This window comes from Drosophila sulfurigaster, unplaced genomic scaffold (genome assembly GCF_023558435.1).
Source record: "Drosophila sulfurigaster albostrigata strain 15112-1811.04 unplaced genomic scaffold, ASM2355843v2 contig_454_pilon, whole genome shotgun sequence".
Taxonomy (NCBI): domain Eukaryota; kingdom Metazoa; phylum Arthropoda; class Insecta; order Diptera; family Drosophilidae; genus Drosophila; species Drosophila sulfurigaster.
In genome coordinates this window covers 13,399-37,943 of record NW_026909669.1, presented here as the reverse complement: position 1 = coordinate 37,943, position 24,545 = coordinate 13,399, and the positions used below count along the sequence as shown (strand labels likewise).

The following is a 24,545-nucleotide window of genomic DNA, read 5'->3' as shown; positions in this document are numbered from 1 at the left end:
TTTGAAAACTCATTTCTCTTCTGATATAAGATTTGTAGCCCTGAAAAGGGCTTTGTTAAATAACAAATTTCATAGTCTTGAAACTTGTGCACGACAATCTTCAATGTCCTTGTGCTCGCTTCTTATTTCTTGGCTGCAGCTGTAGTTTTTGCCTTGGGTTTCTTTGCAGCCACTGCGGCTTTCTTTGGCGACGCTGCCGCTGCTGCTGCCTTCTTTGGCTTCGGCTTGGCAGTTGCGGTCTTGGGCTTTGGTGCTTTTGCCTTCGCAGCACTCGATTTGGGCGCCGCCTTTGCTGTTGTGGGCTTAGCCTTTACTGTACCACTCTTCTTGGCCTCCTTAGTCTTGGCTTTCTCAGTCTTCTTCTTCTCAGCGGTCTTCTTGGTTGCTACAGCTTTGCTTGGTTTCTTCTCAGCGGACCCTGCTGCTTTCTTGGCCTTGGTGCCGGCAGCCTTCTTCTTAGCTGCTGCTGCTGATGCAGCAACCTTCTTCGGTTTCTTTTCCACTGAGGAAGATTTAGCTTTTGGCTTCGGCTCCTTTTTGGCAGATGCAGACAATTTGAACGAACCAGATGCGCCCTTGCCTTTAGCTTGATAAGTTTTCCGCTGGCAACAGCGCTCTTCAGGTACTTCTTAATGAATGGTGCCAATTTCTGGGCATCGCACTTGTATGTGGCACTGATGTACTTCTTGATTGCCATAAGCGACGAACCACCACGTTCTTTAAGGTTCAGGATTGATGCGTCCACCATTTGCTGAGTTGGAGGATGTGATGGTGGAACTGCCGGCTTCTTCACCTTCGATGCAGATGCTGCTTTCTTAGCAGCCACCTTCTTCTCAGATGCGGGAGTAGCTGGTGGGGCAGCCACGGGAGATGCGGATGTTGCAACTGCGGAGTCTGACATGTTTCACTTCACTTTGTTTTGCTTTACTTTCACACTAAAATGAATAACTGAATTTACAGTTGGTGGTTGAAATTAGTTGGTCACCCGATTTTGTGAGAATCGAGTAGAAAGGCGCAACGCGAATGTTTAGAGCAGTGAACGTTTCCGCCAAACAAGTTTGCCACTAACCTATTCTTTATTTAATATTTACTATAGTTCATTGTTCGATATTTTAATAATGATGTATCGAAATATTTTCTTAAATATTCGACCAATCATATAAAATTAATTGCATTTATCTACAATTACTCACTGTGTTTAAAATTTCAACTTAAATTCAACTTTGTGTCTACACAAAAACAATTATCGTATAAAAACTCAATTTTTAAATATAAAAACAATAAAAATACAATATTTGAGTCTGAAAACAAGTTCTTTGAACAATTATGTTTTTAAATGTATTATTTAATATAAATATAATTTATTGCACATATTTTTAATTTTGGTTCAAACTTGACCATGTACAGTGAAAACCAAGCGACCTCAACGTGTTAGAAGCTATTGAAAATTGATATGGAAAAATAGAAATAAATGTAAAAAATAGAATTTTTAAATATATTACTTATTTAATATCATTTTCTTATCGATTTGTATAATATCTACAAAAATCTATTATTTAAATATGCATTTTATTCGTATAAAACCGTCTTTACAATTGAGAGTACAAAGTAAGTACTAACAGATACATAACATTCAACATATGAAGAAAAATAATATAATAAATATTTACGTCCTTGTATTATTAATCTTAATATTGTTCACTTAAATGTATTATTTTAGTCATATACACTGATCTATAATAAATAATTAAATTATTTAATGTAATGTATCTTCTTCTATCTTGTCTCTGGTTTGAAATAGTTCTTTTTTGTACTGCATATTGCTTGGGAAATAAAACCACACTTTGACAGTATAACATGCGCTTTTTTCATTATCTAAGATTTATTTAATATAAATGTAGATACAATAGTATGTGAAATTTACCAAACACGCGCTCTTTATTTTTAATTTGTACATTATTTTAATATAATACTAAACTAATTAAAGAAAAATGTAAATCTTCTTTCAATAAAATTGTGGTCCTGAAAAGGACCGATTTGTTTGATAATTTTATGCTTGTCAACAACAACGCATAACGTTGTCACAATTTAAGCACGTTCGCCACGAATACGTCTGGCCAGTTGGATATCTTTCGGCATGATGGTGACACGCTTGGCATGGATAGCGCACAAGTTAGTATCTTCGAACAGGCCAACCAAGTAGGCTTCACTAGCTTCCTGCAGTGCCATCACAGCAGAGCTCTGGAAACGCAGATCGGTCTTGAAATCCTGAGCAATTTCACGCACCAAGCGCTGGAAAGGCAGCTTGCGGATCAGCAACTCTGTGCTCTTCTGGTAACGACGGATCTCACGCAGGGCAACAGTTCCGGGGCGATAACGATGAGGCTTCTTCACACCGCCGGTGGCTGGAGCACTCTTACGAGCCGCCTTAGTTGCCAGCTGCTTACGAGGCGCCTTGCCTCCGGTCGATTTACGAGCAGTCTGCTTAGTACGAGCCATTTTATTTCACAATTTTCACTTCACACAGCAAATGTTAAAAACACAATAATCGGACGAAGCGACTCGGCTCTCGTATTTATAGTAAAACTGGTGGTGGGTTGCCGAGCGAGAACGAGAACGAATACAAGCGATCGGGTTGTTGCCATTCCAGCGTGCGAGCAGCACGTAGATACATATTGCTGACTCTTTCTGGTTTATGTATCTTTGAGTATAAATAGAGGTGTTTGAGTCGAACCGAACAACAGTATCTTTCTGACTTCGTTGAGTGTAAAGTAAAATATTAAAAGTGAAAAATGACTGGTCGTGGTAAAGGTGGCAAGGGCTTGGGAAAAGGTGGCGCCAAGCGTCATCGCAAAGTGTTGCGTGATAACATCCAGGGTATCACGAAGCCAGCTATCCGTCGTCTAGCTCGTCGTGGCGGTGTGAAGCGCATCTCTGGTCTTATTTATGAGGAAACTCGTGGTGTGCTGAAGGTTTTCTTGGAAAACGTTATCCGTGATGCAGTCACATACACCGAACACGCCAAGAGGAAGACAGTCACAGCCATGGATGTTGTGTACGCTCTGAAGAGGCAAGGCCGCACTCTGTACGGTTTCGGCGGCTAAGAAAATTTGTATTTACTACAAAGTACAAACTCAAAACTCAATCGGTCCTTTTCAGGACCACCAAAACATTCACTAAAAGAGAAGATAATCAATATATTTTAACTATTAAATAAAAGTAAACAAAGAAACTAAAACGGCACTAAAAATTGTAGATAGAAAGAATAATTTCCTCAATTTCATCCAGATTACCCCAGTTAAATTCTACGATACAAATAAATAAGTTGTTTTACACGGCGACTTTTAAATAATTTAATGGCTTTTAACTTTTTTTCCTAAAAATGTATTATATTGTGTTCATTAGTAAGAAATCCTCAAAAAAAAATTTTATAGTTTACCGGTGCAGCGTGTTAAACATTTTACGATACTTTTCGACACAACTGTACCTCGTGTACAGTGCAAATACATTGCCCATGTCAAAATCGTCATTTTAAGACACTTTTTGGCACAACTGTACCACGTGTGCAGTGTAGAAAAATCTTTGCCCATGTAAAGATACTCAATACATAATTTCTGAACGAATATCGATGTAATTATTTAAGTATATTAAAAAAATGATTCTCTTTAATAAATATTTGGTCGTCCTGAAAAGGACGTTTTGGGTTTTAGTTGATTTGTGTTATATGCGAGTTTAAATTTGAATTTAAGCCTTCTTTTCGGTCTTCTTGGGCAAGAGAACAGCCTGAATATTAGGCAAAACACCGCCCTGGGCAATGGTGACACCCGAAAGCAGTTTGTTCAACTCCTCATCGTTGCGGATGGCCAATTGCAGATGACGTGGGATAATCCTAGTCTTCTTGTTGTCACGGGCTGCGTTACCAGCCAACTCCAAAACTTCAGCAGCCAAGTATTCCATCACAGCAGCCAGGTACACAGGAGCACCAGCACCAACACGCTCGGCATAGTTGCCCTTGCGAAGCAGACGGTGAATACGGCCAACGGGGAACTGAAGACCAGCGCGGTTGGAACGAGACTTTGCCTTTCCCTTAACTTTGCCACCTTTACCACGACCAGACATTTTTTTTATTATTTCTTACTTCACTGTTTCACACACAAAACTCGAATATTGTTGCCACATGAATCCATTGCCAACTATTTATACTTTTCCGAGCTACCTACTCGTTCCGTTAAGGGATGACAGCTGCTGCTGATAACCGGATTCGATGAGAGCTCGTCTAACGGAAAGCGTTGCTACAATAAAAGTATAAATTGGGTGTGTTTCGGATCTCTAGCAAAATAACTGTGAAGTGAATTTTGAAAGTGAATTTGAATTTTAATCATGCCGCCCAAGACTAGTGGAAAGGCAGCCAAGAAGGCTGGCAAAGCGCAGAAAAACATCACCAAGAACGACAAGAAGAAGAAGCGCAAGAGGAAGGAAAGCTATGCCATCTACATCTACAAAGTGCTGAAGCAGGTCCATCCTGACACCGGTATCTCGTCGAAGGCAATGAGCATCATGAACAGCTTTGTGAACGACATTTTCGAGCGCATTGCTGCCGAGGCCTCCCGTTTGGCTCACTACAACAAGCGGTCGACTATCACCAGTCGGGAAATCCAAACCGCTGTCCGTCTCTTGCTGCCTGGAGAATTGGCCAAGCACGCTGTCAGTGAGGGAACCAAGGCTGTCACCAAGTACACGAGCTCGAAGTAATTCGATTTCTTTGCACAACCTACATACAAAAAAGTAAAAGGCCCTTTTCAGGGCCACAAATTACCTATCCAAAGAGTTAAAATTCAAATATATGTAAATAGTATAAATATGAATGACGGTATACCTAGAAGTTCGCCTAGTTTTTAATAAATAAATACGGCATTTCACCAGCATTTATAAATTTTCAACCGAGATGGGACTGTACTTCTCTAGTTTAATGAGAACAGAGAACTTCATAAAAGTGGAAGCACGTTAAATGTATTGCGCGCCATAGAAAGGTTACTTTTGTTGCTATACCCTTTTTGGGTATTTTACTTTTGGGTTCGAAGAATTTTTTTATTTAGCTACCTAACTCACGCTTTAAAGTATCTGTTATCATCGTAAAAGTCATCTCGTAATGTAACATATGTAATTTGAAAACTCATTTCTCTTCTGATATAAGATTTGTAGCCCTGAAAAGGGCTTTGTTAAATAACAAATTTCATAGTCTTGAAACTTGTGCACGACAATCTTCAATGTCCTTGTGCTCGCTTCTTATTTCTTGGCTGCAGCTGTAGTTTTTGCCTTGGGTTTCTTTGCAGCCACTGCGGCTTTCTTTGGCGACGCTGCCGCTGCTGCTGCCTTCTTTGGCTTCGGCTTGGCAGTTGCGGTCTTGGGCTTTGGTGCTTTTGCCTTCGCAGCACTCGATTTGGGCGCCGCCTTTGCTGTTGTGGGCTTAGCCTTTACTGTACCACTCTTCTTGGCCTCCTTAGTCTTGGCTTTCTCAGTCTTCTTCTTCTCAGCGGTCTTCTTGGTTGCTACAGCTTTGCTTGGTTTCTTCTCAGCGGACCCTGCTGCTTTCTTGGCCTTGGTGCCGGCAGCCTTCTTCTTAGCTGCTGCTGCTGATGCAGCAACCTTCTTCGGTTTCTTTTCCACTGAGGAAGATTTAGCTTTTGGCTTCGGCTCCTTTTTGGCAGATGCAGACAATTTGAACGAACCAGATGCGCCCTTGCCTTTAGCTTGGATAAGTTTTCCGCTGGCAACAGCGCTCTTCAGGTACTTCTTAATGAATGGTGCCAATTTCTGGGCATCGCACTTGTATGTGGCACTGATGTACTTCTTGATTGCCATAAGCGACGAACCACCACGTTCTTTAAGGTTCAGGATTGATGCGTCCACCATTTGCTGAGTTGGAGGATGTGATGGTGGAACTGCCGGCTTCTTCACCTTCGATGCAGATGCTGCTTTCTTAGCAGCCACCTTCTTCTCAGATGCGGGAGTAGCTGGTGGGGCAGCCACGGGAGATGCGGATGTTGCAACTGCGGAGTCTGACATGTTTCACTTCACTTTGTTTTGCTTTACTTTCACACTAAAATGAATAACTGAATTTACAGTTGGTGGTTGAAATTAGTTGGTCACCCGATTTTGTGAGAATCGAGTAGAAAGGCGCAACGCGAATGTTTAGAGCAGTGAACGTTTCCGCCAAACAAGTTTGCCACTAACCTATTCTTTATTTAATATTTACTATAGTTCATTGTTCGATATTTTAATAATGATGTATCGAAATATTTTCTTAAATATTCGACCAATCATATAAAATTAATTGCATTTATCTACAATTACTCACTGTGTTTAAAATTTCAACTTAAATTCAACTTTGTGTCTACACAAAAACAATTATCGTATAAAAACTCAATTTTTAAATATAAAACAATAAAAATACAATATTTGAGTCTGAAAACAAGTTCTTTGAACAATTATGTTTTTAAATGTATTATTTAATATAAATATAATTTATTGCACATATTTTTAATTTTGGTTCAAACTTGACCATGTACAGTGAAAACCAAGCGACCTCAACGTGTTAGAAGCTATTGAAAATTGATATGGAAAAATAGAAATAAATGTAAAAAATAGAATTTTTAAATATATTACTTATTTAATATCATTTTCTTATCGATTTGTATAATATCTACAAAAATCTATTATTTAAATATGCATTTTATTCGTATAAAACCGTCTTTACAATTGGAGAGTACAAAGTAAGTACTAACAGATAGATAACATTCAACATATGAAGAAAAAAATATAATAAATATTTACGTCCTTGTATTATTAATCTTAATATTGTTCACTTAAATGTATTATTTTAGTCATATACACTGATCTATTATAAATAATTAAATTATTTAATGTAATGTATCTTCTTCTATCTTGTCTCTGGTTTGAAATGGTTCTTTTTTTGTACTGCATATTGCTTGGGAAATAAAACCACACTTTGACAGCATAACATGCGCTTTTTTCATTATCTAAGATTTATTTAATATAAATGTAGATACAATAGTATGTGAAATTTACCAAACACGCGCTCTTTATTTTTAATTTGTACATTATTTTAATATAATACTAAACTAATTAAAGAAAAATGTAAATCTTCTTTCAATAAAATTGTGGTCCTGAAAAGGACCGATTTGTTTGATAATTTTATGCTTGTCAACAACAACGCATAACGTTGTCACAATTTAAGCACGTTCGCCACGAATACGTCTGGCCAGTTGGATATCTTTCGGCATGATGGTGACACGCTTGGCATGGATAGCGCACAAGTTAGTATCTTCGAACAGGCCAACCAAGTAGGCTTCACTAGCTTCCTGCAGTGCCATCACAGCAGAGCTCTGGAAACGCAGATCGGTCTTGAAATCCTGAGCAATTTCACGCACCAAGCGCTGGAAAGGCAGCTTGCGGATCAGCAACTCTGTGCTCTTCTGGTAACGACGGATCTCACGCAGGGCAACAGTTCCGGGGCGATAACGATGAGGCTTCTTCACACCGCCGGTGGCTGGAGCACTCTTACGAGCCGCCTTAGTTGCCAGCTGCTTACGAGGCGCCTTGCCTCCGGTCGATTTACGAGCAGTCTGCTTAGTACGAGCCATTTTTATTTCACAATTTTCACTTCACACAGCAAATGTTAAAAACACAATCGGACGAAGCGACTCGGCTCTCGTATTTATAGTAAAACTGGTGGTGGGTTGCCGAGCGAGAACGAGAACGAATACAAGCGATCGGGTTGTTGCCATTCCAGCGTGCGAGCAGCACGTAGATACATATTGCTGACTCTTTCTGGTTTATGTATCTTTGAGTATAAATAGAGGTGTTTGAGTCGAACCGAACAGTATCTTTCTGACTTCGTTGAGTGTAAAGTAAAATATTAAAAGTGAAAAATGACTGGTCGTGGTAAAGGTGGCAAGGGCTTGGGAAAAGGTGGCGCCAAGCGTCATCGCAAAGTGTTGCGTGATAACATCCAGGGTATCACGAAGCCAGCTATCCGTCGTCTAGCTCGTCGTGGCGGTGTGAAGCGCATCTCTGGTCTTATTTATGAGGAAACTCGTGGTGTGCTGAAGGTTTTCTTGGAAAACGTTATCCGTGATGCAGTCACATACACCGAACACGCCAAGAGGAAGACAGTCACAGCCATGGATGTTGTGTACGCTCTGAAGAGGCAAGGCCGCACTCTGTACGGTTTCGGCGGCTAAGAAAATTTGTATTTACTACAAAGTACAAACTCAAAACTCAATCGGTCCTTTTCAGGACCACCAAAACATTCACTAAAAGAGAAGATAATCAATATATTTTAACTATTAAATAAAAGTAAACAAAGAAACTAAAACGGCACTAAAATTGTAGATAGAAAGAATAATTTCCTCAATTTCATCCAGATTACCCCAGTTAAATTCTACGATACAAATAAATAAGTTGTTTTACACGGCGACTTGTAAATAATTTAATGGCTTTTAACTTTTTTTCCTAAAAATGTATTATATTGTGTTCATTAGTAAGAAATCCTCAAAAAAAAATTTTATAGTTTACCGGTGCAGCGTGTTAAACATTTTACGATACTTTTCGACACAACTGTACCTCGTGTACAGTGCAAATACATTGCCCATGTCAAAATCGTCATTTTAAGACACTTTTGGCACAACTGTACCACGTGTGCAGTGTAGAAAAATCTTTGCCCATGTAAAGATACTCAATACATAATTTCTGAACGAATATCGATGTAATTATTTAAGTATATTAAAAAAATGATTCTCTTTAATAAATATTTGGTCGTCCTGAAAAGGACGTTTTGGGTTTTAGTTGATTTGTGTTATATGCGAGTTTAAATTTGAATTTAAGCCTTCTTTTCGGTCTTCTTGGGCAAGAGAACAGCCTGAATATTAGGCAAAACACCGCCCTGGGCAATGGTGACACCCGAAAGCAGTTTGTTCAACTCCTCATCGTTGCGGATGGCCAATTGCAGATGACGTGGGATAATCCTAGTCTTCTTGTTGTCACGGGCTGCGTTACCAGCCAACTCCAAAACTTCAGCAGCCAAGTATTCCATCACAGCAGCCAGGTACACAGGAGCACCAGCACCAACACGCTCGGCATAGTTGCCCTTGCGAAGCAGACGGTGAATACGGCCAACGGGGAACTGAAGACCAGCGCGGTTGGAACGAGACTTTGCCTTTCCCTTAACTTTGCCACCTTTACCACGACCAGACATTTTTATTTATTATTTCTTACTTCACTGTTTCACACACAAAACTCGAATATTGTTGCCACATGAATCCATTGCCAACTATTTATACTTTTCCGAGCTACCTACTCGTTCCGTTAAGGGATGACAGCTGCTGCTGATAACCGGATTCGATGAGAGCTCGTCTAACGGAAAGCGTTGCTACAATAAAAGTATAAATTGGGTGTGTTTCGGATCTCTAGCAAAATAACTGTGAAGTGAATTTTGAAAGTGAATTTGAATTTTAATCATGCCGCCCAAGACTAGTGGAAAGGCAGCCAAGAAGGCTGGCAAAGCGCAGAAAAACATCACCAAGAACGACAAGAAGAAGAAGCGCAAGAGGAAGGAAAGCTATGCCATCTACATCTACAAAGTGCTGAAGCAGGTCCATCCTGACACCGGTATCTCGTCGAAGGCAATGAGCATCATGAACAGCTTTGTGAACGACATTTTCGAGCGCATTGCTGCCGAGGCCTCCCGTTTGGCTCACTACAACAAGCGGTCGACTATCACCAGTCGGGAAATCCAAACCGCTGTCCGTCTCTTGCTGCCTGGAGAATTGGCCAAGCACGCTGTCAGTGAGGGAACCAAGGCTGTCACCAAGTACACGAGCTCGAAGTAATTCGATTTCTTTGCACAACCTACATACAAAAAAAGTAAAAGGCCCTTTTCAGGGCCACAAATTACCTATCCAAAGAGTTAAAATTCAAATATATGTAAATGGTATAAATATGAATAGTAATAATAGTGCTTAATGACGGTATACTTAGAAGTTCGCCTAGTTTTTAATAAATAAATACGGCATTTCACCAGCATTTATAAATTTTCAACCGAGATGGGACTGTACTTTTGTAGTTTAATGAGAACAGAACTTCATAAAAGTGGAAGCACGTTAAATGTATTGCGCGCCATAGAAAGGTTACTTTTGTTGCTATACCCTTTTTGGGTATTTTACTTTTGGGTTCGAAGAATTTTTTTATTTAGCTACCTAACTCACGCTTTAAAGTATCTGTTATCATCGTAAAAGTCATCTCGTAATGTAACATATGTAATTTGAAAACTCATTTCTCTTCTGATATAAGATTTGTAGCCCTGAAAAGGGCTTTGTTAAATAACAAATTTCATAGTCTTGAAACTTGTGCACGACAATCTTCAATGTCCTTGTGCTCGCTTCTTATTTCTTGGCTGCAGCTGTAGTTTTTGCCTTGGGTTTCTTTGCAGCCACTGCGGCTTTCTTTGGCGACGCTGCCGCTGCTGCTGCCTTCTTTGGCTTCGGCTTGGCAGTTGCGGTCTTGGGCTTTGGTGCTTTTGCCTTCGCAGCACTCGATTTGGGCGCCGCCTTTGCTGTTGTGGGCTTAGCCTTTACTGTACCACTCTTCTTGGCCTCCTTAGTCTTGGCTTTCTCAGTCTTCTTCTTCTCAGCGGTCTTCTTGGTTGCTACAGCTTTGCTTGGTTTCTTCTCAGCGGACCCTGCTGCTTTCTTGGCCTTGGTGCCGGCAGCCTTCTTCTTAGCTGCTGCTGCTGATGCAGCAACCTTCTTCGGTTTCTTTTCCACTGAGGAAGATTTAGCTTTTGGCTTCGGCTCCTTTTTGGCAGATGCAGACAATTTGAACGAACCAGATGCGCCCTTGCCTTTAGCTTGATAAGTTTTCCGCTGGCAACAGCGCTCTTCAGGTACTTCTTAATGAATGGTGCCAATTTCTGGGCATCGCACTTGTATGTGGCACTGATGTACTTCTTGATTGCCATAAGCGACGAACCACCACGTTCTTTAAGGTTCAGGATTGATGCGTCCACCATTTGCTGAGTTGGAGGATGTGATGGTGGAACTGCCGGCTTCTTCACCTTCGATGCAGATGCTGCTTTCTTAGCAGCCACCTTCTTCTCAGATGCGGGAGTAGCTGGTGGGGCAGCCACGGGAGATGCGGATGTTGCAACTGCGGAGTCTGACATGTTTCACTTCACTTTGTTTTGCTTTACTTTCACACTAAAATGAATAACTGAATTTACAGTTGGTGGTTGAAATTAGTTGGTCACCCGATTTTGTGAGAATCGAGTAGAAAGGCGCAACGCGAATGTTTAGAGCAGTGAACGTTTCCGCCAAACAAGTTTGCCACTAACCTATTCTTTATTTAATATTTACTATAGTTCATTGTTCGATATTTTAATAATGATGTATCGAAATATTTGCTTAAATATTCGACCAATCATATAAAATTAATTGCATTTATCTACAATTACTCACTGTGTTTAAAATTTCAACTTAAATTCAACTTTGTGTCTACACAAAAACAATTATCGTATAAAAACTCAATTTTTAAATATAAAAACAATAAAAATACAATATTTGAGTCTGAAAACAAGTTCTTTGAACAATTATGTTTTTAAATGTATTATTTAATATAAATATAATTTATTGCACATATTTTTAATTTTGGTTCAAACTTGACCATGTACAGTGAAAACCAAGCGACCTCAACGTGTTAGAAGCTATTGAAAATTGATATGGAAAAATAGAAATAAATGTAAAAAAATAGAATTTTTAAATATATTACTTATTTAATATCATTTTCTTATCGATTTGTATAATATCTACAAAAATCTATTATTTAAATATGCATTTTATTCGTATAAAACCGTCTTTACAATTGGAGAGTACAAAGTAAGTACTAACAGATACATAACATTCAACATATGAAGAAAAAAAAATATAATAAATATTTACGTCCTTGTATTATTAATCTTAATATTGTTCACTTAAATGTATTATTTTAGTCATATACACTGATCTATAATAAATAATTAAATTATTTAATGTAATGTATCTTCTTCTATCTTGTCTCTGGTTTGAAATGGTTCTTTTTTTTGTACTGCATATTGCTTGGGAAATAAAACCACACTTTGACAGCATAACATGCGCTTTTTTCATTATCTAAGATTTATTTAATATAAATGTAGATACAATAGTATGTGAAATTTACCAAACACGCGCTCTTTATTTTTAATTTGTACATTATTTTAATATAATACTAAACTAATTAAAGAAAAATGTAAATCTTCTTTCAATAAAATTGTGGTCCTGAAAAGGACCGATTTGTTTGATAATTTTATGCTTGTCAACAACAACGCATAACGTTGTCACAATTTAAGCACGTTCGCCACGAATACGTCTGGCCAGCTGGATATCTTTCGGCATGATGGTGACACGCTTGGCATGGATAGCGCACAAGTTAGTATCTTCGAACAGGCCAACCAAGTAGGCTTCACTAGCTTCCTGCAGTGCCATCACAGCAGAGCTCTGGAAACGCAGATCGGTCTTGAAATCCTGAGCAATTTCACGCACCAAGCGCTGGAAAGGCAGCTTGCGGATCAGCAACTCTGTGCTCTTCTGGTAACGACGGATCTCACGCAGGGCAACAGTTCCGGGGCGATAACGATGAGGCTTCTTCACACCGCCGGTGGCTGGAGCACTCTTACGAGCCGCCTTAGTTGCCAGCTGCTTACGAGGCGCCTTGCCTCCGGTCGATTTACGAGCAGTCTGCTTAGTACGAGCCATTTTTATTTCACAATTTTCACTTCACACAGCAAATGTTAAAAACACAATAATCGGACGAAGCGACTCGGCTCTCGTATTTATAGTAAAACTGGTGGTGGGTTGCCGAGCGAGAACGAGAACGAATACAAGCGATCGGGTTGTTGCCATTCCAGCGTGCGAGCAGCACGTAGATACATATTGCTGACTCTTTCTGGTTTATGTATCTTTGAGTATAAATAGAGGTGTTTGAGTCGAACCGAACAACAGTATCTTTCTGACTTCGTTGAGTGTAAAGTAAAATATTAAAAGTGAAAAATGACTGGTCGTGGTAAAGGTGGCAAGGGCTTGGGAAAAGGTGGCGCCAAGCGTCATCGCAAAGTGTTGCGTGATAACATCCAGGGTATCACGAAGCCAGCTATCCGTCGTCTAGCTCGTCGTGGCGGTGTGAAGCGCATCTCTGGTCTTATTTATGAGGAAACTCGTGGTGTGCTGAAGGTTTTCTTGGAAAACGTTATCCGTGATGCAGTCACATACACCGAACACGCCAAGAGGAAGACAGTCACAGCCATGGATGTTGTGTACGCTCTGAAGAGGCAAGGCCGCACTCTGTACGGTTTCGGCGGCTAAGAAAATTTGTATTTACTACAAAGTACAAACTCAAAACTCAATCGGTCCTTTTCAGGACCACCAAAACATTCACTAAAAGAGAAGATAATCAATATATTTTAACTATTAAATAAAAGTAAACAAAGAAACTAAAACGGCACTAAAATTGTAGATAGAAAGAATAATTTCCTCAATTTCATCCAGATTACCCCAGTTAAATTCTACGATACAAATAAATAAGTTGTTTTACACGGCGACTTGTAAATAATTTAATGGCTTTTAACTTTTTTTCCTAAAAATGTATTATATTGTGTTCATTAGTAAGAAATCCTCAAAAAAAAATTTTATAGTTTACCGGTGCAGCGTGTTAAACATTTTACGATACTTTTCGACACAACTGTACCTCGTGTACAGTGCAAATACATTGCCCATGTCAAAATCGTCATTTTAAGACACTTTTGGCACAACTGTACCACGTGTGCAGTGTAGAAAAATCTTTGCCCATGTAAAGATACTCAATACATAATTTCTGAACGAATATCGATGTAATTATTTAAGTATATTAAAAATGTGATTCTCTTTAATAAATATTTGGTCGTCCTGAAAAGGACGTTTTGGGTTTTAGTTGATTTGTGTTATATGCGAGTTTAAATTTGAATTTAAGCCTTCTTTTCGGTCTTCTTGGGCAAGAGAACAGCCTGAATATTAGGCAAAACACCGCCCTGGGCAATGGTGACACCCGAAAGCAGTTTGTTCAACTCCTCATCGTTGCGGATGGCCAATTGCAGATGACGTGGGATAATCCTAGTCTTCTTGTTGTCACGGGCTGCGTTACCAGCCAACTCCAAAACTTCAGCAGCCAAGTATTCCATCACAGCAGCCAGGTACACAGGAGCACCAGCACCAACACGCTCGGCATAGTTGCCCTTGCGAAGCAGACGGTGAATACGGCCAACGGGGAACTGAAGACCAGCGCGGTTGGAACGAGACTTTGCCTTTCCCTTAACTTTGCCACCTTTACCACGACCAGACATTTTTATTTATTATTTCTTACTTCACTGTTTCACACACAAAACTCGAATATTGTTGCCACATGAATCCATTGCCAACTATTTATACTTTTCCGAGCTACCTACTCGTTCCGTTAAGGGATGACAGCTGCTGCTGATAACCGGATTCGATGAGAGCTCGTCTAACGGAAAGCGTTGCTACAATAAAAGTATAAATTGGGTGTGTTTCGGATCTCTAGCAAAATAACTGTGAAGTGAATTTTGAAAGTGAATTTGAATTTTAATCATGCCGCCCAAGACTAGTGGAAAGGCAGCCAAGAAGGCTGGCAAAGCGCAGAAAAACATCACCAAGAACGACAAGAAGAAGAAGCGCAAGAGGAAGGAAAGCTATGCCATCTACATCTACAAAGTGCTGAAGCAGGTCCATCCTGACACCGGTATCTCGTCGAAGGCAATGAGCATCATGAACAGCTTTGTGAACGACATTTTCGAGCGCATTGCTGCCGAGGCCTCCCGTTTGGCTCACTACAACAAGCGGTCGACTATCACCAGTCGGGAAATCCAAACCGCTGTCCGTCTCTTGCTGCCTGGAGAATTGGCCAAGCACGCTGTCAGTGAGGGAACCAAGGCTGTCACCAAGTACACGAGCTCGAAGTAATTCGATTTCTTTGCACAACCTACATACAAAAAGTAAAAGGCCCTTTTCAGGGCCACAAATTACCTATCCAAAGAGTTAAAATTCAAATATATGTAAATAGTATAAATATGAATAGTAATAATAGTGCTTAATGACGGTATACTTAGAAGTTCGCCTAGTTTTTAATAAATAAATACGGCATTTCACCAGCATTTATAAATTTTCAACCGAGATGGGACTGTACTTTTGTAGTTTAATGAGAACAGAGAACTTCATAAAAGTGGAAGCACGTTAAATGTATTGCGCGCCATAGAAAGGTTACTTTTGTTGCTATACCCTTTTTGGGTATTTTACTTTTGGGTTCGAAGAATTTTTTATTTAGCTACCTAACTCACGCTTTAAAGTATCTGTTATCATCGTAAAAGTCATCTCGTAATGTAACATATGTAATTTGAAAACTCATTTCTCTTCTGATATAAGATTTGTAGCCCTGAAAAGGGCTTTGTTAAATAACAAATTTCATAGTCTTGAAACTTGTGCACGACAATCTTCAATGTCCTTGTGCTCGCTTCTTATTTCTTGGCTGCAGCTGTAGTTTTTGCCTTGGGTTTCTTTGCAGCCACTGCGGCTTTCTTTGGCGACGCTGCCGCTGCTGCTGCCTTCTTTGGCTTCGGCTTGGCAGTTGCGGTCTTGGGCTTTGGTGCTTTTGCCTTCGCAGCACTCGATTTGGGCGCCGCCTTTGCTGTTGTGGTCTTAGCCTTTACTGTACCACTCTTCTTGGCCTCCTTAGTCTTGGCTTTCTCAGTCTTCTTCTTCTCAGCGGTCTTCTTGGTTGCTACAGCTTTGCTTGGTTTCTTCTCAGCGGACCCTGCTGCTTTCTTGGCCTTGGTGCCGGCAGCCTTCTTCTTAGCTGCTGCTGCTGATGCAGCAACCTTCTTCGGTTTCTTTTCCACTGAGGAAGATTTAGCTTTTGGCTTCGGCTCCTTTTTGGCAGATGCAGACAATTTGAACGAACCAGATGCGCCCTTGCCTTTAGCTTGGATAAGTTTTCCGCTGGCAACAGCGCTCTTCAGGTACTTCTTAATGAATGGTGCCAATTTCTGGGCATCGCACTTGTATGTGGCACTGATGTACTTCTTGATTGCCATAAGCGACGAACCACCACGTTCTTTAAGGTTCAGGATTGATGCGTCCACCATTTGCTGAGTTGGAGGATGTGATGGTGGAACTGCCGGCTTCTTCACCTTCGATGCAGATGCTGCTTTCTTAGCAGCCACCTTCTTCTCAGATGCGGGAGTAGCTGGTGGGGCAGCCACGGGAGATGCGGATGTTGCAACTGCGGAGTCTGACATGTTTCACTTCACTTTGTTTTGCTTTACTTTCACACTAAAATGAATAACTGAATTTACAGTTGGTGGTTGAAATTAGTTGGTCACCCGATTTTGTGAGAATCGAGTAGAAAGGCGCAACGCGAATGTTTAGAGCAGTGAACGTTTCCGCCAAACAAGTTTGCCACTAACCTATTCTTTATTTAATATTTACTATAGTTCATTGTTCGATATTTTAATAATGATGTATCGAAATATTTGCTTAAATATTCGACCAATCATATAAAATTAATTGCATTTATCTACAATTACTCACTGTGTTTAAAATTTCAACTTAAATTCAACTTTGTGTCTACACAAAAACAATTATCGTATAAAAACTCAATTTTTAAATATAAAAACAATAAAAATACAATATTTGAGTCTGAAAACAAGTTCTTTGAACAATTATGTTTTTAAATGTATTATTTAATATAAATATAATTTATTGCACATATTTTTAATTTTGGTTCAAACTTGACCATGTACAGTGAAAACCAAGCGACCTCAACGTGTTAGAAGCTATTGAAAATTGATATGGAAAAATAGAAATAAATGTAAAAAATAGAATTTTTAAATATATTACTTATTTAATATCATTTTCTTATCGATTTGTATAATATCTACAAAAATCTATTATTTAAATATGCATTTTATTCGTATAAAACCGTCTTTACAATTGAGAGTACAAAGTAAGTACTAACAGATACATAACATTCAACATATGAAGAAACAAAAATATAATAAATATTTACGTCCTTGTATTATTAATCTTAATATTGTTCACTTAAATGTATTATTTTAGTCATATACACTGATCTATAATAAATAATTAAATAATTTAATGTAATGTATCTTCTTCTATCTTGTCTCTGGTTTGAAATGGTTCTTTTTTTGTACTGCATATTGCTTGGGAAATAAAACCACACTTTGACAGCATAACATGCGCTTTTTTCATTATCTAAGATTTATTTAATATAAATGTAGATACAATAGTATGTGAAATTTACCAAACACGCGCTCTTTATTTTTAATTTGTACATTATTTTAATATAATACTAAACTAATTAAAGAAAAATGTAAATCTTCTTTCAATAAAATTGTGGTCCTGAAAAGGACCGATTTGTTTGATAATTTTATGCTTGTCAACAACAACGCATAACGTTGTCACAATTTAAGCACGTTCGCCACGAATACGTCTGGCCAGCTGGATATCTTTCGGCATGATGGTGACACGCTTGGCATGGATAGCGCACAAGTTAGTATCTTCGAACAGGCCAACCAAGTAGGCTTCACTAGCTTCCTGCAGTGCCATCACAGCAGAGCTCTGGAAACGCAGATCGGTCTTGAAATCCTGAGCAATTTCACGCACCAAGCGCTGGAAAGGCAGCTTGCGGATCAGCAACTCTGTGCTCTTCTGGTAACGACGGATCTCACGCAGGGCAACAGTTCCGGGGCGATAACGATGAGGCTTCTTCACACCGCCGGTGGCTGGAGCACTCTTACGAGCCGCCTTAGTTGCCAGCTGCTTACGAGGCGCCTTGCCTCCGGTCGATTTACGAGCAGTCTGCTTAGTACGAGCCATTTTTATTTCACAATTTTCACTTCACACAGCAAATGTTAAAAACACAATAATCGGACGAAGCGACTCGGCTCTCGTATTTAAGTAAAACTGGTGGTGGGTTGCCGAGCGAGAACGAGAACGAATACAAGCGATCGGGTTGTTGCCATTCCAGCGTGCGAGCAGCACGTAGATACATATTGCTGACTCTTTCTGGTTTATGTATCTTTGAGTATAAATAGAGGTGTTTGAGTCGAACCGAACAACAGTATCTTTCTGACTTCGTTGAGTGTAAAGTAAAATATTAAAAGTGAAAAATGACTGGTCGTGGTAAAGGTGGCAAGGGCTTGGGAAAAGGTGGCGCCAAGCGTCATCGCAAAGTGTTGCGTGATAACATCCAGGGTATCACGAAGCCAGCTATCCGTCGTCTAGCTCGTCGTGGCGGTGTGAAGCGCATCTCTGGTCTTATTTATGAGGAAACTCGTGGTGTGCTGAAGGTTTTCTTGGAAAACGTTATCCGTGATGCAGTCACATACACCGAACACGCCAAGAGGAAGACAGTCACAGCCATGGATGTTGTGTACGCTCTGAAGAGGCAAGGCCGCACTCTGTACGGTTTCGGCGGCTAAGAAAATTTGTATCTACTACAAAGTACAAACTCAAAACCCACATCAATCGGTCCTTTTCAGGACCACCAAAACATTCACTAAAAGAGAAGATAATCAATATATTTTAACTATTAAATAAAAGTAAACAAAGAAACTAAAACGGCACTAAAATTGTAGATAGAAAGAATAATTTCCTCAATTTCATCCAGATTACCCCAGTTAAATTCTACGATACAAATAAATAAGTTGTTTTACACGGCGACTTGTAAATAATTTAATGGCTTTTAACTTTTTTCCTAAAAATGTATTATATTGTGTTCATTAGTAAGAAATCCTCAAAAAAAATTTTATAGTTTACCGGTGCAGCGTGTTAAACATTTTACGATACTTTTCGACACAACTGTACCTCGTGTACAGTGCAAATACATTGCCCATGTCAAAATCGTCATTTTAAGACACTTTTGGCACAACTGTACCACGTGTGCAGTGTAGAAAAATCTTTGCCCATGTAAAGATACTCAATACATAATTTCTGAACGAATATCGATGTAATTATTTAAGTATATTAAAAAAATGATTCTCTTTAATAAATATTTGGTCGTCCTGAAAAGGACGTTTTGGGTTTTAGTTGATTTGTGTTATATGCGAGTTTAAATTTGAATTTAAGCCTTCTTTTCGGTCTTCTTGGGCAAGAGAACAGCCTGAATATTAGGCAAAACACCGCCCTGGGCAATGGTGACACCCGAAAGCAGTTTGTTCAACTCCTCATCGTTGCGGATGGCCAATTGCAGATGACGTGGGATAATCCTAGTCTCTTGTTGTCACGGGCTGCGTTACCAGCCAACTCCAAAACTTCAGCAGCCAAGTATTCCATCACAGCAGCCAGGTACACAGGAGCACCAGCACCAACACGCTCGGCATAGTTGCCCTTGCGAAGCAGACGGTGAATACGGCCAACGGGGAACTGAAGACCAGCGCGGTTGGAACGAGACTTTGCCTTTCCCTTAACTTTGCCACCTTTACCACGACCAGACATTTTTATTTATTATTTCTTACTTCACTGTTTCACACACAAAACTCGAATATTGTTGCCACATGAATCCATTGCCAACTATTTATACTTTTCCGAGCTACCTACTCGTTCCGTTAAGGGATGACAGCTGCTGCTGATAACCGGATTCGATGAGAGCTCGTCTAACGGAAAGCGTTGCTACAATAAAAGTATAAATTGGGTGTGTTTCGGATCTCTAGCAAAATAACTGTGAAGTGAATTTTGAAAGTGAATTTGAATTTTAATCATGCCGCCCAAGACTAGTGGAAAGGCAGCCAAGAAGGCTGGCAAAGCGCAGAAAAACATCACCAAGAACGACAAGAAGAAGAAGCGCAAGAGGAAGGAAAGCTATGCCATCTACATCTACAAAGTGCTGAAGCAGGTCCATCCTGACACCGGTATCTCGTCGAAGGCAATGAGCATCATGAACAGCTTTGTGAACGACATTTTCGAGCGCATTGCTGCCGAGGCCTCCCGTTTGGCTCACTACAACAAGCGGTCGACTATCACCAGTCGGGAAATCCAAACCGCTGTCCGTCTCTTGCTGCCTGGAGAATTGGCCAAGCACGCTGTCAGTGAGGGAACCAAGGCTGTCACCAAGTACACGAGCTCGAAGTAATTCGATTTCTTTGCACAACCTACATACAAAAAAGTAAAAGGCCCTTTTCAGGGCCACAAATTACCTATCCAAAGAGTTAAAATTCAAATATATGTAAATAGTATAAATATGAATGACGGTATACCTAGAAGTTCGCCTAGTTTTTAATAAATAAATACGGCATTTCACCAGCATTTATAAATTTTCAACCGCGATGGGACTGTACTTCTCTAGTTTAATGAGAACAGAGAACTTCATAAAAGTGGAAGCACGTTAAATGTATTGCGCGCCATAGAAAGGTTACTTTTGTTGCTATACCCTTTTTGGGTATTTTACTTTTGGGTTCGAAGAATTTTTTTATTTAGCTACCTAACTCACGCTTTAAAGTATCTGTTATCATCGTAAAAGTCATCTCGTAATGTAACATATGTAATTTGAAAACTCATTTCTCTTCTGATATAAGATTTGTAGCCCTGAAAAGGGCTTTGTTAAATAACAAATTTCATAGTCTTGAAACTTGTGCACGACAATCTTCAATGTCCTTGTGCTCGCTTCTTATTTCTTGGCTGCAGCTGTAGTTTTTGCCTTGGGTTTCTTTGCAGCCACTGCGGCTTTCTTTGGCGACGCTGCCGCTGCTGCTGCCTTCTTTGGCTTCGGCTTGGCAGTTGCGGTCTTGGGCTTTGGTGCTTTTGCCTTCGCAGCACTCGATTTGGGCGCCGCCTTTGCTGTTGTGGGCTTAGCCTTTACTGTACCACTCTTCTTGGCCTCCTTAGTCTTGGCTTTCTCAGTCTTCTTCTTCTCAGCGGTCTTCTTGGTTGCTACAGCTTTGCTTGGTTTCTTCTCAGCGGACCCTGCTGCTTTCTTGGCCTTGGTGCCGGCAGCCTTCTTCTTAGCTGCTGCTGCTGATGCAGCAACCTTCTTCGGTTTCTTTTCCACTGAGGAAGATTTAGCTTTTGGCTTCGGCTCCTTTTTGGCAGATGCAGACAATTTGAACGAACCAGATGCGCCCTTGCCTTTAGCTTGGATAAGTTTTCCGCTGGCAACAGCGCTCTTCAGGTACTTCTTAATGAATGGTGCCAATTTCTGGGCATCGCACTTGTATGTGGCACTGATGTACTTCTTGATTGCCATAAGCGACGAACCACCACGTTCTTTAAGGTTCAGGATTGATGCGTCCACCATTTGCTGAGTTGGAGGATGTGATGGTGGAACTGCCGGCTTCTTCACCTTCGATGCAGATGCTGCTTTCTTAGCAGCCACCTTCTTCTCAGATGCGGGAGTAGCTGGTGGGGCAGCCACGGGAGATGCGGATGTTGCAACTGCGGAGTCTGACATGTTTCACTTCACTTTGTTTTGCTTTACTTTCACACTAAAATGAATAACTGAATTTACAGTTGGTGGTTGAAATTAGTTGGTCACCCGATTTTGTGAGAATCGAGTAGAAAGGCGCAACGCGAATGTTTAGAGCAGTGAACGTTTCCGCCAAACAAGTTTGCCACTAACCTATTCTTTATTTAATATTTACTATAGTTCATTGTTCGATATTTTAATAATGATGTATCGAAATATTTGCTTAAATATTCGACCAATCATATAAAATTAATTGCATTTATCTACAATTACTCACTGTGTTAAAAATTTCAACTTAAATTCAACTTTGTGTCTACACAAAAACAATTATCGCATAAAAACTCAATTTTTAAATATAAAAACAATAAAAATACAATATTTGAGTCTGAAAACAAGTTCTTTGAACAATTATGTTTTTAAATGTATTATTTAATATAAATATAATTTATTGCACATATTTTTAATTTTGGTTCAAACTTGACCATGTACAGTGAAAACCAAGCGACCTCAACGTGTTAGAAGCTATTGAAAATTGATATGGAAAAATAGAAATAAATGTAAAAAATAGAATTTTTAAATATATTACTTATTTAATATCATTTTCTTATCGATTTGTATAATATCTACAAAAATCTATTATTTAAATATGCATTTTATTCGTATAAAACCGTCTTTACAATTGGAGAGTACAAAGTAAGTACTAACAGATACATAACATTCAACATATGAAGAAAAAAAATATAATAAATATTTACGTCCTTGTATTATTAATCTTAATATTGTTCACTTAAATGTATTATTTTAGTCATATACACTGATCTATAATAAATAATTAAATTATTTAATGTAATGTATCTTCTTCTATGTTGTCTCTGGTTTGAAATGGTTCTTTTTTTGTACTGCATATTGCTTGGGAAATAAAACCACACTTTGACAGCATAACATGCGCTTTTTTCATTATCTAAGATTTATTTAATATAAATGTAGATACAATAGTATGTGAAATTTACCAAACACGAGTTATACATTTGTCACCACTTACCACTTCCCCATCTCATTTGTCACCACTTACCACTTACCCAACACTAACACATACAAAGCATTCCATTAGATCGGGATTGCGATCTTCAATTATGTAAACATAAACATTCAAGCTTCCAATATAAACTAATAACCCAAACTGGGACTGCTAGCTTCTTTAACGTAAACATAAACAACCAAGCTTGCAATCTCTTGAAACTGAAAGTCCCAATATAAACACTAACCACAACTCCAAAGTCAGAATATTGTAGTATGTGCATATATTGAGAGAACACTGTAATGAATAAAAACATTTAAACAGCAACACTTTGTTGCTTTACATAGTATGCGCACATCTCGAGGGAACACTGTTCCAAAATATGAACAGTTAATCAGCGACGCTTTCGTTACAGTTAACTGCAATACTTTGTCGCTTTACATTCCGACTCGAGTGCATGCATATGTATATGCACATAAGACTCTCTCTCTCTCTCTTGCGAATATGCTTTGTCGCATATTCTTAGAATACATAATATAAAATGCAAATACATAACTATGCAGCAGCTTCGCTGCCGGCATCGACGGCTTCACCGCGTGCTTTACTAATTATGTACTTAGGCTAGATCATGCTTTGATTTTTTCCAATAAATCATTATCAAAGTGAAAACCAAAAGGTACAGACGTACCAGTGTCTTAATTAATATTCTCGACACGTGCCTACTGGAGACAAGTACAGTCTTCCCACATGGTGACCAAGACGGTCATCACCACATGGCGACCGTGACATATTGAAGTTGCAAATCTTCAACAAATTCGACGCTGGGACAGGAAAGGAAACAGGAGGAGGAACAAACTGCAATCCAATCTGGAAATAAAAATCACACGCAGTGAGTAGAGTGTTATGTGTGCGAAGCGGAGCGGAGTGGTAAAACGGTTGAGGGCAAGAAAAGCCCAACTGTTAAAGCTTCTAAGTACAGACTCTTTACCTTGGGATAAATCTGTCAAGGTACACGCAGAGGTTGAACACATTAAAGAACAATTAAACAACCGCAAAGACAAAACCGCGCACACATACACCTACCATGCGATAAGCAATATTGCAAAACAACCAGATAAAACTGTTCCACCTCAAAAGCAAGAATTGCCACAACTAAAGAAGACCTGTCCTGCCGACTGCGAGGGACCATTATATTCAGCGAATTGTTACTACACCTGTGCAGCCAGCACCGGCGCCCCACCAACAACTTTAGAAGCAGCCCGTGCAGACAGCGCCAGTGCCCCCTCCAACATCGAAGCATCCAAAACACAGCGCTGCCAAGAGCGGAAATTTTTTTTTGAATGCACTGCGTTGCATATTTTTTTTTCTGAATGCACTACGATGCATATTTTTTTTTATAAATATTAAGAAGAATTGTAAAACTGAGCGACATTAAAGTTGCCCGATTAGAGTATTGCCCGAAAACCATACACAATTAGGCAGGAAATAATGTAAATTAAAAAAAAAAAGAAAATGAATAAAATACAAAATTAAAAATTATATATATATATATACGTCTGAATAATTTCTTTTAAAATGAAATGGAATGGCAAAATATTAACGCCGTATTAATCAAAATAAAAGAAAATTTCGACAAGTCATACAAGTGTCTAGCACAAAACAGAAATATATCGAAGGAGACAATAAGTAGGCACGCAACAATACTAGTTGCATGTTTTAATCAAGCTCGTTCACTTATACACGAAAATAAAGAAAAGTTAGATTCTAGCCATTGGTCGTATGTATCACGATTCTTTCAGAGATTAAATACAAACTTGAACAGCATTAAATCAAAATATTCGTTAGATATAACTATACCTTCAATTTTGAATACTCCAGTGTTAGGTGAAGAAGAAATCAATAGATAATGAAAAGA

At 39.2% G+C, this 24,545-nt stretch overlaps 14 protein-coding genes and 3 pseudogenes across 14 annotated transcripts; 8 read left to right on the top strand and 9 right to left on the bottom strand.

Moving 5' to 3' along the window:
* Positions 1-39: 39 nt before the first annotated feature.
* On the bottom strand, positions 40-941 carry LOC133849796 (histone H1-like; annotated as a pseudogene).
* Positions 942-2,751: 1,810 nt separating this feature from the next.
* On the top strand, positions 2,752-3,121 carry LOC133849789 (histone H4). Its single transcript, XM_062285877.1, has one exon. The coding sequence runs from the start codon at positions 2,793-2,795 to the stop codon at positions 3,102-3,104; it is 312 nt and encodes a 103-aa protein (XP_062141861.1). The 5' UTR covers positions 2,752-2,792; the 3' UTR covers positions 3,105-3,121.
* A 564-nt stretch (positions 3,122-3,685) lies between these two features.
* LOC133849786 (histone H2A) lies at positions 3,686-4,150 on the bottom strand. Its single transcript, XM_062285874.1, has one exon. It carries the CDS (start codon positions 4,117-4,119, stop codon positions 3,745-3,747), a length of 375 nt encoding a protein of 124 aa, XP_062141858.1. The 5' UTR covers positions 4,120-4,150; the 3' UTR covers positions 3,686-3,744.
* A 215-nt stretch (positions 4,151-4,365) lies between these two features.
* LOC133849787 (histone H2B) lies at positions 4,366-4,780 on the top strand. The gene has a single exon (XM_062285875.1). It carries the CDS (start codon positions 4,381-4,383, stop codon positions 4,750-4,752), a length of 372 nt encoding a protein of 123 aa, XP_062141859.1. The 5' UTR covers positions 4,366-4,380; the 3' UTR covers positions 4,753-4,780.
* Positions 4,781-5,203: 423 nt separating this feature from the next.
* On the bottom strand, positions 5,204-6,106 carry LOC133849785 (histone H1-like). Its single transcript, XM_062285873.1, has one exon. The coding sequence runs from the start codon at positions 6,064-6,066 to the stop codon at positions 5,287-5,289; it is 780 nt and encodes a 259-aa protein (XP_062141857.1). The 5' UTR covers positions 6,067-6,106; the 3' UTR covers positions 5,204-5,286.
* Positions 6,107-7,911: 1,805 nt separating this feature from the next.
* Positions 7,912-8,281, top strand: LOC133849788 (histone H4). The gene has a single exon (XM_062285876.1). It carries the CDS (start codon positions 7,953-7,955, stop codon positions 8,262-8,264), a length of 312 nt encoding a protein of 103 aa, XP_062141860.1. The 5' UTR covers positions 7,912-7,952; the 3' UTR covers positions 8,265-8,281.
* Positions 8,282-8,843: 562 nt separating this feature from the next.
* Positions 8,844-9,338, bottom strand: LOC133849799 (histone H2A). Its single transcript, XM_062285885.1, has one exon. It carries the CDS (start codon positions 9,275-9,277, stop codon positions 8,903-8,905), a length of 375 nt encoding a protein of 124 aa, XP_062141869.1. The 5' UTR covers positions 9,278-9,338; the 3' UTR covers positions 8,844-8,902.
* Positions 9,339-9,524: 186 nt separating this feature from the next.
* On the top strand, positions 9,525-9,940 carry LOC133849800 (histone H2B). Its single transcript, XM_062285886.1, has one exon. The coding sequence runs from the start codon at positions 9,540-9,542 to the stop codon at positions 9,909-9,911; it is 372 nt and encodes a 123-aa protein (XP_062141870.1). The 5' UTR covers positions 9,525-9,539; the 3' UTR covers positions 9,912-9,940.
* Positions 9,941-10,380: 440 nt separating this feature from the next.
* LOC133849808 (histone H1-like) lies at positions 10,381-11,282 on the bottom strand (annotated as a pseudogene).
* Positions 11,283-13,098: 1,816 nt separating this feature from the next.
* LOC133849784 (histone H4) lies at positions 13,099-13,468 on the top strand. Its single transcript, XM_062285871.1, has one exon. It carries the CDS (start codon positions 13,140-13,142, stop codon positions 13,449-13,451), a length of 312 nt encoding a protein of 103 aa, XP_062141855.1. The 5' UTR covers positions 13,099-13,139; the 3' UTR covers positions 13,452-13,468.
* Positions 13,469-14,030: 562 nt separating this feature from the next.
* On the bottom strand, positions 14,031-14,525 carry LOC133849780 (histone H2A). Its single transcript, XM_062285868.1, has one exon. It carries the CDS (start codon positions 14,462-14,464, stop codon positions 14,090-14,092), a length of 375 nt encoding a protein of 124 aa, XP_062141852.1. The 5' UTR covers positions 14,465-14,525; the 3' UTR covers positions 14,031-14,089.
* A 186-nt stretch (positions 14,526-14,711) lies between these two features.
* LOC133849782 (histone H2B) lies at positions 14,712-15,148 on the top strand. The gene has a single exon (XM_062285869.1). It carries the CDS (start codon positions 14,727-14,729, stop codon positions 15,096-15,098), a length of 372 nt encoding a protein of 123 aa, XP_062141853.1. The 5' UTR covers positions 14,712-14,726; the 3' UTR covers positions 15,099-15,148.
* A 418-nt stretch (positions 15,149-15,566) lies between these two features.
* Positions 15,567-16,469, bottom strand: LOC133849779 (histone H1-like). The gene has a single exon (XM_062285867.1). It carries the CDS (start codon positions 16,427-16,429, stop codon positions 15,650-15,652), a length of 780 nt encoding a protein of 259 aa, XP_062141851.1. The 5' UTR covers positions 16,430-16,469; the 3' UTR covers positions 15,567-15,649.
* Positions 16,470-18,281: 1,812 nt separating this feature from the next.
* LOC133849783 (histone H4) lies at positions 18,282-18,705 on the top strand. The gene has a single exon (XM_062285870.1). The coding sequence runs from the start codon at positions 18,323-18,325 to the stop codon at positions 18,632-18,634; it is 312 nt and encodes a 103-aa protein (XP_062141854.1). The 5' UTR covers positions 18,282-18,322; the 3' UTR covers positions 18,635-18,705.
* A 511-nt stretch (positions 18,706-19,216) lies between these two features.
* On the bottom strand, positions 19,217-19,709 carry LOC133849804 (histone H2A-like; annotated as a pseudogene).
* Positions 19,710-19,896: 187 nt separating this feature from the next.
* On the top strand, positions 19,897-20,310 carry LOC133849805 (histone H2B). Its single transcript, XM_062285889.1, has one exon. The coding sequence runs from the start codon at positions 19,912-19,914 to the stop codon at positions 20,281-20,283; it is 372 nt and encodes a 123-aa protein (XP_062141873.1). The 5' UTR covers positions 19,897-19,911; the 3' UTR covers positions 20,284-20,310.
* Positions 20,311-20,734: 424 nt separating this feature from the next.
* Positions 20,735-21,636, bottom strand: LOC133849778 (histone H1-like). Its single transcript, XM_062285866.1, has one exon. It carries the CDS (start codon positions 21,595-21,597, stop codon positions 20,818-20,820), a length of 780 nt encoding a protein of 259 aa, XP_062141850.1. The 5' UTR covers positions 21,598-21,636; the 3' UTR covers positions 20,735-20,817.
* Positions 21,637-24,545: the final 2,909 nt, after the last annotated feature.

Coding starts and splice junctions, on each gene's coding strand:
- LOC133849783 (XM_062285870.1), top strand. CDS start 18,323: ATGACTGGTCGTGGTAAAGGTGGCAAGGGCTTGGGAAAAGGTGGCGCC.
- LOC133849787 (XM_062285875.1), top strand. CDS start 4,381: ATGCCGCCCAAGACTAGTGGAAAGGCAGCCAAGAAGGCTGGCAAAGCG.
- LOC133849800 (XM_062285886.1), top strand. CDS start 9,540: ATGCCGCCCAAGACTAGTGGAAAGGCAGCCAAGAAGGCTGGCAAAGCG.
- LOC133849805 (XM_062285889.1), top strand. CDS start 19,912: ATGCCGCCCAAGACTAGTGGAAAGGCAGCCAAGAAGGCTGGCAAAGCG.
- LOC133849799 (XM_062285885.1), bottom strand. CDS start 9,277: ATGTCTGGTCGTGGTAAAGGTGGCAAAGTTAAGGGAAAGGCAAAGTCT.
- LOC133849782 (XM_062285869.1), top strand. CDS start 14,727: ATGCCGCCCAAGACTAGTGGAAAGGCAGCCAAGAAGGCTGGCAAAGCG.
- LOC133849789 (XM_062285877.1), top strand. CDS start 2,793: ATGACTGGTCGTGGTAAAGGTGGCAAGGGCTTGGGAAAAGGTGGCGCC.
- LOC133849778 (XM_062285866.1), bottom strand. CDS start 21,597: ATGTCAGACTCCGCAGTTGCAACATCCGCATCTCCCGTGGCTGCCCCA.
- LOC133849779 (XM_062285867.1), bottom strand. CDS start 16,429: ATGTCAGACTCCGCAGTTGCAACATCCGCATCTCCCGTGGCTGCCCCA.
- LOC133849780 (XM_062285868.1), bottom strand. CDS start 14,464: ATGTCTGGTCGTGGTAAAGGTGGCAAAGTTAAGGGAAAGGCAAAGTCT.
- LOC133849785 (XM_062285873.1), bottom strand. CDS start 6,066: ATGTCAGACTCCGCAGTTGCAACATCCGCATCTCCCGTGGCTGCCCCA.
- LOC133849786 (XM_062285874.1), bottom strand. CDS start 4,119: ATGTCTGGTCGTGGTAAAGGTGGCAAAGTTAAGGGAAAGGCAAAGTCT.
- LOC133849788 (XM_062285876.1), top strand. CDS start 7,953: ATGACTGGTCGTGGTAAAGGTGGCAAGGGCTTGGGAAAAGGTGGCGCC.
- LOC133849784 (XM_062285871.1), top strand. CDS start 13,140: ATGACTGGTCGTGGTAAAGGTGGCAAGGGCTTGGGAAAAGGTGGCGCC.